Source organism: Streptopelia decaocto (assembly GCF_964273445.1).
Source record: "Streptopelia decaocto genome assembly, chromosome: 19".
In the NCBI taxonomy this organism is placed as follows: domain Eukaryota; kingdom Metazoa; phylum Chordata; class Aves; order Columbiformes; family Columbidae; genus Streptopelia; species Streptopelia decaocto.
This window is the reverse complement of record NC_138674.1, coordinates 2,984,265-2,999,692: the sequence shown is the minus strand read 5'-3', so window position 1 is coordinate 2,999,692 and position 15,428 is coordinate 2,984,265. Positions and strand designations below refer to the sequence as shown.

Sequence of the window (15,428 nt, the reverse complement as noted above, 5' to 3'; positions counted from 1 at the left end):
GCTCCCATTGCAGATCTCCCCACAGGAATCTGCATTATCAAAGCATCTTTCTGTATAAAGATGGGACCCCATAGGAAATCTGCCTAATTTACAGCCAACGTGACAGACGACAAGACACCCGTAGTTACACCTCTATCTTTATTGTAATCCTGCAGGGCAGGAATAATTGCTGCGTCACAGAATGACAAACTAATCATCATTTACTGAATAATAAGAACGATCTTTGCTGCTTGATTTGTTGTTGTATGTGTGGTTTTTTTTTTTCCTTCTTCCTAATATAAAATGTGAAATAGCACATTTGTTAAATAGCAAATCAAGCTTATCAGATTTATGGTAAAGAGCAAAAATCCCTCTATGCTGCAGCATCCAGCATGACGAAAGCAATCTCCCCACACATTGGTTATTATTTCTCTGGCTATAGGCGTGTAAGCACAAACCATAAATTCACCGAGAGCTTCTTATGGATACTGTGACTATCAAAAGAAAGGTGATCATGACAATGTGTTACAGGACTCACTAATTCAAGTTTCCTAGTTGCGCCTTTAGTTTTTTAATCTCCAGAAACAGTTTTTGTATTTCCAGCAGAGTTTTCACTTCTGCTATAGGCACACCGCATTCAAAGGTCGTCTTAATGTAATAAACCTCTTCACATACATCAGCATCACCTTCCTCCTTCTGTTAAAAAGTAAAACAACACAAACAAAACCCAGAAAAAGGCATGTAAGACTGAACTGCGAATGAAGAGCCACCCACTCCTCCGCCCCATTTGCCATGAGCTGCATCACTCATTAGTACCACAAAGCAAAAGCTTTTAAAAAGTTCAAGCAGTTATTCTTCTGTATCAGAAGCCAGGCAGCATCCATCCAGGAGCTCAGCCAGACCGTGGTACTTACACACGTGGGCAACGGCGTCCAGTTGCCATCAGGCAAACACGTGGCTGTCCTGGAGTCTTCTAAAGATGTGTTTCCATCGTTTGAGAAGTGGTATCCCTGAAGGCATTCGAAAGTAACAGTCGCATTTGTTGGGTACCATGCTTTACCATCCAAAGTGCTTTTCAGCCTTCCGTTGGGCACTTGTGGTCGTGGACACAGAACTGAAAGCAAAGCCCACAGCAGAAAGCAGCTCAGCAGGAGGGTCATCATAATGCAGGTAGGAAAAAGCCCCCACAACCTAAGAAATTTGTGAAGGCTGAGCCAGTGCAGGTGAACTTAAAACTGAGCTGTTTTAGAGCCTCCCTTACACAGGACTATTGAGAAAAATTCAGCTATTGTCTGGTAAGCATCAGCTTTGGGGAGTTTGTTTCTTCTGCAACGAGGTGGAGGCACTAGAGGAGCCCTGAGGACAGACACAGCTACACGATGTTGCACCCCAACATCTCTGCACCATCACCCGGGCTGCTGGTTCAGCTCCTGACTGGTACCCACCTGGCTGGCAAGTGGGCAGGGGAGGGTGCCAGGTGCCGTCGGCCAGGCACCGGCTCTCGGCATCGCCCCGCAGCACGAAGCCTTCGTCACAGGAGAACCGCACGGCCGCCCCGTAGGGAAAGGTGAACCTCTGCGGAGTCATCCTGCCCCTCTGCACCACGGGCCTGGGGCACCTGACCACTGCGGGGAGAGAGCGGAGGGGACAGCGGTGGGTTCGGCTGCTGCCCTTCCCCAGGGACCCAGGGGAGCCAGGATGTGAGGAAGAAATTGTTGTCCCTGAGGGTGGTGAGAGCCTGGCCCAGGTTGGGCAGAGAGGTGGTGGATGAACCATCCCTGGAGACATCCCAGGCCAGGCTGGACGGGGCTCCGAGCAACCTGAGCTGGTGCAGATGTCCCTGCTCATGGCAGGGCGGGCACTGGGTGAGCTTGGAAATTCCCTTCCAACCAAAACTATTCCGTAATTCCCAACCGCCTGCTGGTCGTCAATGTAGGAGGACCAGAGTCTACTATTTACACATGGATCATCTCCAGTCCAGAGCTGCCAAGCCTGCGAAGCAGCCTGCAGAGGAAGCAGGATCTCCCGGCAGCCCTGCTCACTTGTAATCCCATTGTGCTGAGTGTTAACATTGCACCCCGGTCCTGGCTTCAGTCTGATCCTGTGCAGGAGAAATGACTCACCCCTGCACTCCGGGGCTGGTCCACTCCACGTCAGGTTCTCCCCATCCTCAGAGGTGCAGTAGACGGACTCGTCGCCAATGAGGGACAGCCCACTGGCACAGCTGTACTTCACCTCTGTGCCGTAGGGGAACTGCTGTCCCAAGCCAGAGTGCTGCCCGTTGGCAATTTTTGGAGGGGGACCACAAACTATGCAAGAACAGAGAAAGGAAAAATGAAGATTTTCCTCCTTCAGTCAGGGAGACAGAAGTGCAGGGAAGTAACAGGAGAAGGCAGTTCTCGAGGTTTATAGGGTTGCTCTACTCAAAGATCTCATCGCTTCTCGCCTGCTTTGGCCCTGGCTCTACCAGCGTTCCCAGACTGATTCAGGGAACCAGCCCAGCACGGCACAGCCCCAATACCACAGCAATTGTCCCCACACCTTCCCCTTCAGCTGGCCTTCCCTTACCCCCTCCTCTTTTCCACGAGAAATGATCCTGCTCATAAACAGCGTCAGGGACGTGTGACTATCATAAACCCCTTAAACAGTCCTGCGAGAAAACCGCTGCAAGTCCCATTACTCAACATTTAATCACTTACAGTTTTGATAGAAAATTAAAACATTAAAGCTGTTTAATGTCGTGACTTAGACCCCATTTTCTAATGCCACCTTCTCCCAGAAGTGATGGTCGGGTTACGTGATTTTCTCACCGCTGTTTCCACCCGCTGCAAAGACGCGATTCCCAGCACCCACCGCCCTCGCACCGTTCACGCTCACCCTTGTCGCAGTACGGCACAGGGGGGCTCCACATCCCATCAGACGAGCACTGGATCCTCTGCCCGCCCCTCAGCACGTAGCCAAGGTCACACTGAAATTCCACCTGCTGCCCAGAGGTGTATTCGGCTTTCCCGGGGCTGAGCTCTCTCCCATGGAGGATAACGGGGCTGGGACACTGCACCCCTGGGGAACACCAGCATCAGAAAGAGTGGCCGTGGGTTGGCTTGGGGAGGACACCAGGAGACATTCACATGGGGCGTCTTCCCACGGTGGTGCCTTGCTGACCCAAAGAACCTGCCAGGCAGCCTGTTAATGCTGACAGACATCTCTAACCGTGCTTAGGGATGGTAATTATGTGATAACAACCATTTCTCTTGGAAGAATGATCTGAGCCCTGTGATTAGCTATAAATTGTGCTGAAGGGATGATATGTGATGAGCAGCATCACTGCATCATTGAACAGCTAAATAATGAGCGAGTGGCAGTTATTTCTCTTCAGCCATGCTGCCCTTTGAACAGCAAAATTATTATTAGTGAGAGCCAAAGCGCTGCTCAATGAAGTCCTTATGGCACAGCACCACTAGCGGGTATTTTGAAAACTATGTTATTTCCACATCACTACATTGATGCTTTGTTGCTACAGCGAAGGAAATATTGTACTTACTCTGGCAAAGCTTTGGGATTGCGGACCATGTGAAATTTTTAAGGCAAGTAGTTATTGGAGAGACGTCGGGGAGCAAAGTGTATCCAGATCTGCAGAAGTAGATCACATTTGTCCCCACTGGAAACTCGCGCTGAGGGTTTCGGTCCGCATAGTCGATGGCAGGAGGGTAGGGACAGTGACCTGGTGCCAGAGCAGGGGACAACACAAGCGCTCAGAGCGGGGAGGGCTCTCCCACAGACCCGCTGGGGACTAAATACAAGCAGGTAATTACATATGAGGGACAAGGAAAGGAGAAAAGGGATGTGTGCGTACCTAGGGTGCAGGCGGGTGTCCGCGGGTACCATCTGCCGTTGGCCATGCACCGCAGGGTGCTGGTACCCACGGAGCTGTAGCTGGTACCCATGGGGATGTAGCCAGCATCACACTCCAGCGTGGCTGTGCTGCCGTAGGTGATGTTCTGTGCAGGCTTCAGCTGTCCATGTGGGATATCTGGGACGGGACACTGACCCTCTGTGGATCACCAAACAAACAGGGCTTTTCAGGGCAATTCTAACTGAGCGCAGCTGCAGTGAGCAACTGTCACTGCACCTCCATCTGCTAAGTAGGACAAGATGAATCAGTTTAGCAGATGCAGCAAGACAGGCAGAGAGATTAGGAGTTAAGAAGCATGCTTGAGCTTATGTTTTATGTTTTTAAGAGAGGAACAGTGTGCATCTCTTAAAAACATCCCTGGTTCATACCCTGGTACAGCAGCAACCCAGGAGGCATTGTCACACCTGCACCGTGCTCGGGCAGCGCTGGTGATGCTGCTTTTGATACTGGTACCCACGGGAAGAGAGTCTTTGGACTTGCACATGTCTTGCACAGGTCCCAGCGTAGGTACTGGAACATGGGTATTAAGTATTATGTTTCCAATTGGGACAATGCACTTCTGAGAACCACCGTGAATTTAAAAAAAAAATAATAAAATAAAATAATAAAATAAAATAAAATAAAATAAAATAAAATAAAATAAAATAAAATAAAATAAAATAAAATAAAATAAAATAAAATAAAATAAAATAAAATAAAATAAAATAAAATAAAATAAAAAGTGTGCAAAGGCCGTGCTGGCAGCCAGGGGGCAGCAGCCGCCTCTGCAGGGAGAAGTTTCTCAAAAGGCCAGTTTTTAAAGGAACTATCGACCTTCAGACAGAAACTGAGAGTTATTGCCCTTCCTAGAGACAGTCATTAGTCAGCAGACCCCCGGTTCTGTGCTGAAGCCAGCCTGTGGGATGCAGGACAGTTCAGCTGCTTTCAGCACGTCCATCATCTGCCTCAGGGCTTCAGCATCAACCTCGGTATCAACCCGATACCGCTCAAATTGCTAATTATGACCTTTTTAATCAAATTGTAATTAAACAGTAAAAACTATTACCCATCTAATTGACTTTCCCCATCTTACCACCATCCTCATCTTGAGCCCCTGACCATAAGGACATTCTCTGACCGCAGGAACAACTTCTCAGTTACTGCATGGATGATGGAGGCAAAGGGTGATTTATATTCCCTGCGACCCAAGTTCTGAAGTCTGGACCAGGAGAAGTCCTGCAAACAAGTAACCTGGCCCTGGAGACAAGCTTGTGGCCTCTGAGCCAGCTGCATGTTACACCAGTGCCAGGGGGACCTGTGACCCAACACAAGACTTTGAAAAGCATTAGGAATGTTGAGAGGCTCTTTGGAAGTACCTAGAGGTGCAGGTGAAAAGGAGAACTAGGCAATTAGCAGCATCCCCAAGTTGAGATCATCCCGAGAACATCAGGCACTGAAAGGATAGAAGCGACTTTGGCCAGAGGAAGGTCACCCGCTGAGTTTTACTGCTTGTTATGTATTTGATCTGCAAGCAAAGCAGAGAGACAGAAGCGAAGAAAACGAGCAGAGGAGCGACACTCACCGAGACTCGCAGCCGGCTGCAGCACGAGCATCGCCACGGCCAGGAGCTGCCCTGGATGGCGGAGAAACACCAGCATGGTGCGAGAGCTGCCGTGGGAAGGCGAGAACCTCTCCCCACCGAGAACCCGCTGCTGGGGAAGGGGAAGCGGCTGTGGGAAGTTGGGGACAGGCCAGACGAGCCACAGTGACGCTGCCACCCCCCAGCCCTTCTGACCTCCCCGAGCTCTCCGGCGAGGATGTGCTGCAGGGAAGAACGCTGCTCTGCCTTCATCCCTGGCAGGGACAGCGGGAATAAAGCTATTTTACAGCTGGAACAGCTCTGCAGCATCCCGGCCTCACTTCTGGAGCACAAGGAGCTGCTGATCGGCGCTGAGCATTCACTTTGCACCTTCACCCCAGGACAGGCTGCTGCACAAACACCCCCACACTGCGCTCAGGGAATAGCAGCCCTCCGTGCCTAATCAAGCAATAATTATTGAAGCACCTCTTCCCTTTACTACATACAGAATGATTAAAAGGCAGACACAGCTGGCATTACAGTTGCAGCTTTATTATAATCTCACGGTGAAGGAGTACTGGTCTGATCACAAGATGCATGCTAGCAGAGCGCTTCCCTTTTGCTGGACGTTGCAGAAACAATTCAGCTGCTTCTCTCTTTACAGTTTTATTTCCAACAACTGCGCCCTGTGCACACACAAAGATGGGCACCGCCATGGCCTCAGATATATCCGTTCTGCTTGGGAAGAAAACCTAGCTTTTTGTTTTGCTGGAAAACAGGCTTTGAAGTTTTCTTCATCGTGCCTGTTCTGAAGGTCACAGTGAATTAGGCGGTTAATTGCTCGTTCACAATAATGAATGCAACATATGTGAACCCAGTGGCGCTGGGCTGTACTGGATTGCAGCTGAAGAGGCGCAGCAGATGCGGGTGAGTTGGGCTGGTAGCTCTTGGCACACACGTGCCCGTCTGTACAGCGGCTGCACAGCTCCAACAAGAAGTTATTGTCCACTCAGTTCCTTTCCAGCCGCGCACTCATCAGAACAAACATGTCTAAATGTAAAGCTTTAAAATGTATACAGTGATGTACTAAACCTAGCCCAGTGAGCTCTAACAGAATGAGCCAAATGAAGTAACTTTCTGACTCCCCATACGACCAAATCTGTTCCTTGACTGATTGATAAATTTTGTTCTGGTTACTTAAGTTTTAGTACAAATTACTAAGCCACAAAAAAAATCCTTAGTCAGCATGATTATTCAACATGCAAAGAGGATGGTTCTCATGATACCAGTAACGATGGTCAGCCGTATGCTACGGTTCTTAGCTCCTTTTCCAGTTTCCGGATTTCCAGGTAGAGTTTCTGGACCTCCAGCAGAGTTTTCAGTTCTGTCAGTGGAACTCCACACTGGAAAGTTTCCCTAATTTGAAGAATCTTCTCACATGTATCACGGTTTTTCTTTAAAAGAACCAGAAGAGAAGGCATGAGACTCTGCTGCAGGGACCTGTGTGCTGAGCATCCTCCTCCCACTGCAGCCCCTCAGTCAGGCCAGCCCTACCATAATGAAGCACCACATTAATTAAGTCAGACCAGGCTATGCAAGACTATAAATGGGGCAAGATACAGAAAGTCTGGACTTGGGTGGTACTTACACACGTGGGCGGTGGTATCCAAGTGCCGTTAGCTGAGCAGGTAGCTACTGATCGATAGCCATCAAGTCTGCAGTAGAAGGACAGATTTTCGTTCACCTCGTACCATAATTTAGGAGAGGAAATCGTTAGGTCCTCCTGTCTCGGTTTGGGACACCGAACTGAAAGGAAAACGCATACCAACAAATAATATATAATGGGAGGAGATGGAAGAAAGAAATCCCCTGCCAATTCCACCTGTTGCTGGTGATTGAAAGGAGCAGCAACCCCTGATCCATGCAAAGCAGCCGCGGGGCACCTGCCCGGCTCGGGTACCCACCTGGCTGGCAAGTGGGCAGGGGAGGGTGCCAGGTGCCGTCGGCCAGGCACCGGCTCTCGGCATCGCCCCGCAGCATGAAGCCTTCGTCACAGGAGAACTGCACGGCCGCCCCGTAGGGAAAGGTGAAGCTCTGCGGAGTCATCCTGCCCCTCTGCACCACGGGCCTGGGGCACCGGACCACTGCGGGGAGAGAGCGGAGGGGACAGCGGTGGGTTCGGCTGCTGCCCTTCCCCAGGGACCAAGGGGAACTAGGACACAAGGTAGAAATTGTTGGCCCTGAGGGTGGTGAGAGCCTGGCCCAGGTTGGGCAGAGAGGTGGTGGATGAACCATCCCTGGAGACATCCCAGGCCAGGCTGGACGGGGCTCTGAGCAACCTGAGCTGGTGAAGATGTCCCTGCTCATGGCAGGGGTGGGATGGGGGAGCTGGGAAGGAGAAACGACTCACCCCTGCACTCCGGGGCTGGTCCGCTCCATGTCAGGTTCACCCCATCTTCAGAGGTGCAGTAGATGGGGTTGTCCCCAATAAGGGACAGCCCCTCGGCACAGCTGTACCTCACCTCCGCGCCATAGGAGAACTGATCCCGTCCCAAGCCAGAGTGCTGCCCGTTGGTGATTTGTGGAGGGGGACCACAGACTAGGGAATAAAGAGAATTGAGATGAAAAGAGTGAGAATCAGGGAGATCCATACAAGAGTTATCATATTTGCAGCAAGGCAAATTGACACCAAGCCGCTGCCTGGCTCCTCGCCTCTGACACCAGCTCAGGGCTCCCACTGCTCGCTCAGCTCCCACCTGGGTCACATCTCCAGGGAGAGGACACCTGAACACCTTCCGCCCACAAGCCTGTGATCACCGTCCCATTCCCCAGAAGCATCTGCTGATGTCAGGTCACCTACCGACTGATGCTTCTGAACACTGATGCTTGATTTCTCCCCAGCGCTGGGTTACACGTACCTTTGTCACAGAACGGTAACGGGGGATTCCAGCTCGCACCAGCTTGACACTCAATGGAGTCCTGGCCCCTGAGGGCATAACCTTCATCACACGCCAGCCTCACTCGGGTCCCAACTGTGTAGTCATCTTTGCTTTTATAAACCTCTTTTCCATGAGCAGTATCTGGCTTTGGGCAACGAGGTGCTAGCAACAATGGGAAATAAAGGATGTCATGTGTTTTCAGAAAGAACTCCAGGGAAGATGCTTTCTATGGAGAAGACAGTTATCAAAAACATCTGAACCCTAGGAAGAAAGGTGACTTGTCATCCAGATGGAGGTCTCAAAGCTTCCTTTGTACCTCAAGGAGTTTCTGCTTCTACAGTCAGGAGGCTAAAACCTCATACATTTTCCACAGCAAACCCCAGGCAATAAAATGATCCATCTGGATCTCTTCCTGCCTATTTCTTCCAAGTTAACACAGCAGGACTAGATCTGGGGATACATGGTGGTGTATCCTGCTATTACCATCATCTAAGGCCACATGCAGATTTTTCTGCAAATGTCAGCAGACAACTACATTGTACACAGTAACCCAAACCTTTGCAGTCAAAAATTGGTAGTCACTAAGTCAACACGCTTCACCAGCTCTTACATACTTTCAGTACACTCTGGTGCTGCTGGATCCCATCTACCATCGCTCATACATTGAAGCACAACGTTACCACCATGACCTTTGAAAGCATAGCCATCGTTACATGTAATTTCCAGTCTGTATCCATACACATAACTGTCTTTATCTTCCCACAGATATAAGGGCTTGCCATTCTTGATGCCTGGATTTGCGCAACGAATTCCTGGGAAACATCAAACATTTGCAAGCGTGAAACCGCGGCAAAGCCATCTGGATGACGGCAGATTCATTGTAAACAGGAGGATGAATGCTTTGTAAGACAAAGACACATCACAATGCTAAATGTGCCCCAACACCTTCCCTGGGTGCTCCTGGGGACAGGGTATTTGCCAGGGTCTCTGCAACTGCAGCCTCCCCTTGGATGGAGCAAGGGGCTCTCGACACCGCAGTGATTTTTTCCAGAGGTCTAAGGGACTAGAAGGCATAGGTGGTAAATAAAGTACAGAAAACCTTGTGGCTGGGAAACAAATCAAAGGAGTTTGAGTGTCACAGCAACGACCAGGGACATGCCAAGCTGGGCACCCAGAGCATCCCCCCGTGTCGCCCACCCTGTGATCTGCACAACAGCAAATCACAGACAGTCTCTTCATTTGGTAATAATTTTGCCAAATTACAAGGGTAAATAAACCAAAGGAACATACACTTACTTTGGCAAGGAGGTGGAGTTTCGGTCCATGTAAAATCCGGCAGACACTTGATGTGCCGGGTGGTTTCTCCCGGGCTGAACTGGTGGCCCTCCCAGCACTCGTAGGTAATGATGGTTTCCACAGGAAACAAATTGCCAGCAAGTTTTGCTTTAATGGCGTTTTCAACATCTGGAGGGTCAGTACAGCTACCTAAGAATGAAACAGCAATTTAAGGACATTGCCAGAGATAAATCAGTGGGGAAGAATCATGGGCTCCCAATGTTCTTTCTGAAATCCAGTTAATTGTCTGAGTTCAGTAATGCTAAAGAGTGAATGCAAAGGAGACAAATGAAAACTTATGAATAATTTTGGAATGTATGGTAATTTTTGCTGTTATTAGAAATTACATCTCATTATAAAGTTTATACTACATGAGGCTCTACCAACAAGCTTTAGAAATATTAAGTATAGAAAGGTTAATTTAGGCTCTTTGACTCCTACTGAGAAATGCTCACCAGCTTGAACAGGACAAGGTTTTATTCTCTATGCCCCCGAGTGATAAATTCCCAAAGCCACCTCTGTGCCACAGGGAGATCAGCTGAAAACGAACAAACAAAACCCAAAAAACCACAACCAAACCCCAGCACCACCACACTTACTGAGCTGACAGCGCGGCAGCGGAGGGTCCCAGAGGCCGTTGTCTTGGCAGGTGGACGTGTCGCTGCCGTTCATGGCGTAGCGAAAATTGCAGTCGAAGACGACGGTGTCTCTGTAGGTGTAGGCAGCGCGGTACCCGCTCAGCAGCTCCCCGTGCTCCACGCTGGGCTGCTCACAGTTCACCACTGTGCAGGGAAAGCACCGCCGCTTAGGAAATCAGCGGTTACGCTCAAGAGGGGAGTGAGGGTATTAAAAACACACTTGTAGCATAAGATGCGTTCACCAAAAAGAGGTTGAAAATGGCCAAGGCAATGTAGCACGCTGATGTGGTATTTTTGAACTCCTTACTCCTTATTATAGCGTTCTTTTATTTCATAGGATCACAGAATCATTTTGGTTGGGAGAGACCCTCAAGATCATTGAGTCCAACCGTTCCCCCACCCCTGGCACTGACCCATGTCCTGAGAACCTCATCTCCATTCAACCCTCCAGGGATGGTGACTCCACCACTGCCCTGGGCAGCCTGTTCCAAAAGTGTTTCACAGTTTTCATTAAGGCAAAACATAAAAAGAACCTAGAAAAGGCAGCAGGTATCACAGCAGCTTTCCACACTCTTTGCAGGCGTTATGTTTTACGCAGGCTGGCAAGAGGCATCGTCTGCTCTGCAACCACTAATAAAATCCCACTCCCATGTCCCTGGTGACTTGGTGACCACAAGCAGACACGGTGCCTGCAATGGGAGATCCGAAATCCTGTCCCTGCTACCAAGTAGGTCTCAGCTGCAACAGGTAATTCAGCAACATCAAGGAGATAGACGGCTCCAAGAAAGGGAACAGCTTTAGCAGACTGGGCTGCTGGCTGATGCTGCTGCAGAACCCTGCTGAGTGTGCAAATGTGCACGGGAGCAGCTCACCTTTGCACTCCGGGGCTGCCTTGCTCCAGACACCATTGAGGTTATCTGTGGTTGTACAGAAAATAGAGTCGTCTCCCACCAGCGAGAAAGGCGCCTCTCCCCTTTTGACAGGATGGCACCGGTAAGTCACAGATGCTCCATATTCAAAACGGTCTTTGCCAGCTCCGCTGTGCTCTCCGTTAGCTATTTCTGGAGGGGGTGGACACGGTATTGCTGGGGAAGCGGGGGGAGAAATGGTAGGGAGAGGGAAGAACAAGAGAGAAAGAACTTAATTCATTCTGAACCAAAGGTCTGGTAAGAAAAAAAATGGCAACACGAGGTGCCAGAAGGGTCAGAAATGAAAATGAAGGGCAGTGCTCTGCACACCAGAACGATGCAGGAAGAACAATACAAAGAAAGAATTATCTTTCCAGGCCCCAGCATGCATTGACCCGTTGAAATCCTCAGCAGGGCAACGCGATGGCCTCTTTACCCGTCCACAGTAACATTTGAGCAGGAGATAATTAAGGAACTCTACTTACGCTCACAGATGGGAATATCTCTGTCCCATGTAATAGCCCCATTTTTAATCACACATTGAATTTGAGAATCTCCAATCAGCCTGTACCTGTGTGAAACAGAGGAGAGGGAATTATTGACAAGCTCAGCCTTGATGTATTACCTATAGCATCACCATCAGGATGGTTTTGGCTTAGTTATCATAATTACAGCTGATCAGAAATTTGCCATCAATGACGTTTTTTCAATGACATACTGGCTTTTGACAAAAATATATTTTTAATTAAAAAATAGGCAGTTTCTAAGGAAAAATATCTATCACTACAGCTCTGGGCTTGGCATTGATGTATTTTCTTCAAAAAGATACTGGAATACTAGAAATGGTTTAGAGAGGGCCAGAAGAGCAAAGCTGAGTTTGGAAAGAACTGCCTCAAAGTATGGGATTAAGAAAACTCAGTCTTAAAACTCTCAAAGGAAAGCTTAAAAGGTATTTCAATCACAGCCTGCAATCACCTACACTCATAAGGCTTCTGACAGCACCGGTTTTAATCTAGAGGGGAAAAAACTTCAGAGAAATCGCTGGGGAAGAAGAGAACCTGAGCCCCGAGCGCTCCTGGCTTACCCAGTGTTGCAGGTGAAGTTCACTGATGAACCAAAAGTGAATCTTTCTGTTAGGACAAGTCTGCCGTTGGCCGGCTCTCCGGGGTAGCTGCACGGCTTCGCTGGGGGACGACAGCACTGGAGTCAGTTCTTATCTCAGCTTCTTCAAAAATGGGGGAAAATGCAGCAGGGAAGCAGAAGGCTCCTCCAATATTGAGTAAAGGGGCAGACCAGAGACCTCCAGATTTCCCCTCCTACCCTAAATTATTCCAGGATTCATGATGCTGTTAAGATGTGCATCATGACCTGCAGGCAGCCTCTGCATTCTTAGCGGGGTTTTGCAGTAACCCTGGCAAGCAGAGTGTTTCTTCACATATAAAGGATTCTCCTACTTAAGTTTGAGATATTTGTTTTTTAACCAAGAGTTACAAAGAGCCTGAGCAGAAGAACATCCTTTGAAACAGCAAACACAGCCAAAATCAAAGCAGATTTCAGCTTTTGCCATCATTGCCAGTGCTTAGTGGAATGCAATACATCTCCCGCCATCCCGTGGGGTCACTTTGGATGTTGCTCCAACAAAATGAGCTGATAGCATTAGCGAATGAAAACCAAAATCAAAAGTCAACCCCAAATATACTCACGTATACAGAACTCCGTTGATCCGTGCCACCTACTGTTTTGTCTACAAACGAGGGTGTTTGGGACATTAAGATTTCTCATGTAACCTGGACGGCAGGTGTATTCCACCCTTGAATTATAGGGAAATGTGGTCATGCCCTGGTATCGCTCTTTGAGTTCTGCAGATGCGAGACGCGGTGGAACATCACAGGCACCTACCAATGGAAACTCCATCAGAAAAACACTGGGAGGAAAAGCAGGGGGGGTTCAGACCTGATTTACTCTGAAGGCAGAGGAAGAAGGGGCAAGGGGAAGAAGGGGCAAGGAGAAGAAGGATTCTGATCACAAAGATTTACAATGTTCTTGAAACACAAAGCAACAAGGAATAGAGAAGCATCCAAGTCTTGGGAACCCCAGGAGAAGGTTTTCCTTTGAAGAACCTTAGTTCATCCCAACAGACTTGCTCACTTACTCTGGACGGCCACAACAAGAGCAGCAACAAGGAACAACCCAAGGACAGCGGTGCGGTCCCTCTGCCTCCCCGGCTCCAAAGCCAGCATCCTCCTTTATTCCAGCCTCCCTGTTCGAAAAGAAAGAAAGATTAACAGCTCCACTCAAACCATAACAGAAATATTTTGTAGCTTGTCAGGTTTGACTTAAAAACACTGCATTGCCAACATAGCATTCTTCCTGGCCAACCAGCCAAGTTAATACCTGCAGGGCCATGAGTTTATCTAGGTCTTTTGGAATAAAGTGCCCTGAAACTTATCTTATGGGTAAAATGTTTTGTTTGCATAATAAATCTCTTGGAAGCAAATTCATAGTCAGATGAAATTCTGCCAGCAACAATAAAGTCCCATAACAATAATTATATGAAGAGAGAGAGAGAGAAGTGTCTAACCAGAGAGATAAAATGGTTTTGTGCAAATAACATCAACTGGAGTAAAACTACAAAGCTAACAAGTCATTCAGGAGACCGATGTGCTTTACAAAATGAAATTTAAGTGCGATTTGAACTAACCTAGCACCCCTAGAGATCAGGAAGAGTCCTCCCTGACTTTGTTATCCCAGATCATCACTTATGAGCCTAAACCCTCCCAACATTATGCATGCTCCAAGCACCCACCTTCTTCCTGGGAATAAGCATCTTTCTTGATGCTGTCTGCCCCAAACCTTACTCTCCTCACTGCTGTTTCATTCCTCTGGATTTCCTTCAATCCTTATTACAGCTCTGGCCTTCATTTGATTTAATTTACTAATCTTTGTATCTGCTCGAGTTGCAAGAAAGTTCCAGTCCAGTTCCAAAGACCAACATTGCCTAAAGCCGTATTGCTCGAAGGCATTTTACCTGGAGGTCCAGCAGCAGCAGATGGGGAGACCAGGCGTGTTCGGCTCTTGAAAGATAAAGCGATGATTGTCTTGTCCACTCCCCCCAGCTCCAGCACCAAAGCCCTAAAGGAGGAGTCACCACCCGCCTACACGCTCACATATGGCTCCATGCAGAAAAGTCGAATTCTGCAGAAAACCAGAGTTGTGCCAGTTGACCCATAAATCATTAACTCCACCTCTGAGCGAGAAGGAAGTAGTTTATTCAACCCACAAAGTGAAACACTAGAAAAACTGAATGCAACCCAAGCCGATGTTGAAATTGTTTGCTTTCTGTGTGGAGCTGCCAACTCTTTGCTGAAACAATCCTTGGTGAGCAGCACGCTGCCCATTCCACCGGGGTAGACTCCTCAAGAGGACTGTTCCACCCTGGGGCATGTCAACTATGAACTCATCTCTTCTGACCTCCAAAACCTTTGGTTTCTTCACCTTAATCCCATGCAAGCAGCACCAGCTGGAGCTGAGCAGCACACCGAGCTGAGCGCTCCGGGTCCATAATGGAAATCCAGCTGCTTTTCATCTCGTAGAAAGCTCTTCCCAAATCTGGGGTCATTTTCCAGTAACATGAGTTCTGCAGAAGTTGTGACTCTTTGCTCCTTTTGCACTTTGGCTGCGCAGCATCATCCAGGCTCGACTCACCATCAGGAACCCGGCAATGGCCCTTTTACCCCGGGTTGGGCTTCTCGCAGGTGCTGCTTTGTCCTGCCAAATCCGAGAGGGGTTTTTTTGCCGGAAAAATGTACCACATTCCGATATCGAGCAGGATATATCACCTTTCTGAAGCTTACCTGAGTCCATGCCAAAATGCAATGAAAGGGATTTATTTCTTACTCTGTAACACACAGCAATAAGCTGCCTGTCCTCGCCCCACGAGCAGGGGCTTGCCACAACAACCTCATCACTCCCAAGCAGGCACTGATCTCCACTAAATATTTACAAGAATCCAGTTAATCTCAAACACAAACTTCCTATTATTTTTTTTTCCCCAGATGACTCAGAACAAGTTGATTTATGTGCTGGAAAAATCAGCAGCTCCCCTCCAGGCACCCCAGAGGTTATTTAGCATCCCTAAGGCTTCCTCAGCCCACAGCT

General features: G+C 48.6%; 2 protein-coding genes across 2 annotated transcripts; both read right to left on the bottom strand.

Moving 5' to 3' along the window:
- Nucleotides 1-121: 121 nt before the first annotated feature.
- LOC309447924 (membrane cofactor protein-like) lies at nucleotides 122-5,589 on the bottom strand. Its single transcript, XM_082069028.1, has 8 exons — nucleotides 5,454-5,589; nucleotides 3,833-4,030; nucleotides 3,521-3,700; nucleotides 2,857-3,039; nucleotides 2,103-2,288; nucleotides 1,425-1,604; nucleotides 894-1,093; nucleotides 122-675 (listed from the first exon to the last, which is right to left on the bottom strand). The coding sequence occupies exons 1-8, from the start codon at nucleotides 5,527-5,529 to the stop codon at nucleotides 517-519; spliced, it is 1,362 nt and encodes a 453-aa protein (XP_081925154.1). The 5' UTR covers nucleotides 5,530-5,589; the 3' UTR covers nucleotides 122-516.
- Nucleotides 5,590-6,000: 411 nt separating this feature from the next.
- Nucleotides 6,001-13,510, bottom strand: LOC309447973 (complement component receptor 1-like protein; the record flags this gene model as incomplete). Its single annotated transcript, XM_082069118.1, has 13 exons — nucleotides 6,001-6,904; nucleotides 7,099-7,256; nucleotides 7,415-7,594; nucleotides 7,861-8,049; nucleotides 8,369-8,551; nucleotides 9,004-9,201; nucleotides 9,686-9,874; nucleotides 10,324-10,528; nucleotides 11,314-11,447; nucleotides 11,756-11,841; nucleotides 12,355-12,454; nucleotides 12,974-13,165; nucleotides 13,423-13,510. The coding sequence occupies 13 exons, from the start codon at nucleotides 13,508-13,510 to the stop codon at nucleotides 6,749-6,751; spliced, it is 2,058 nt and encodes a 685-aa protein (XP_081925244.1). The 3' UTR covers nucleotides 6,001-6,748.
- Between the last annotated feature and the right edge of the window lie 1,918 nt (nucleotides 13,511-15,428).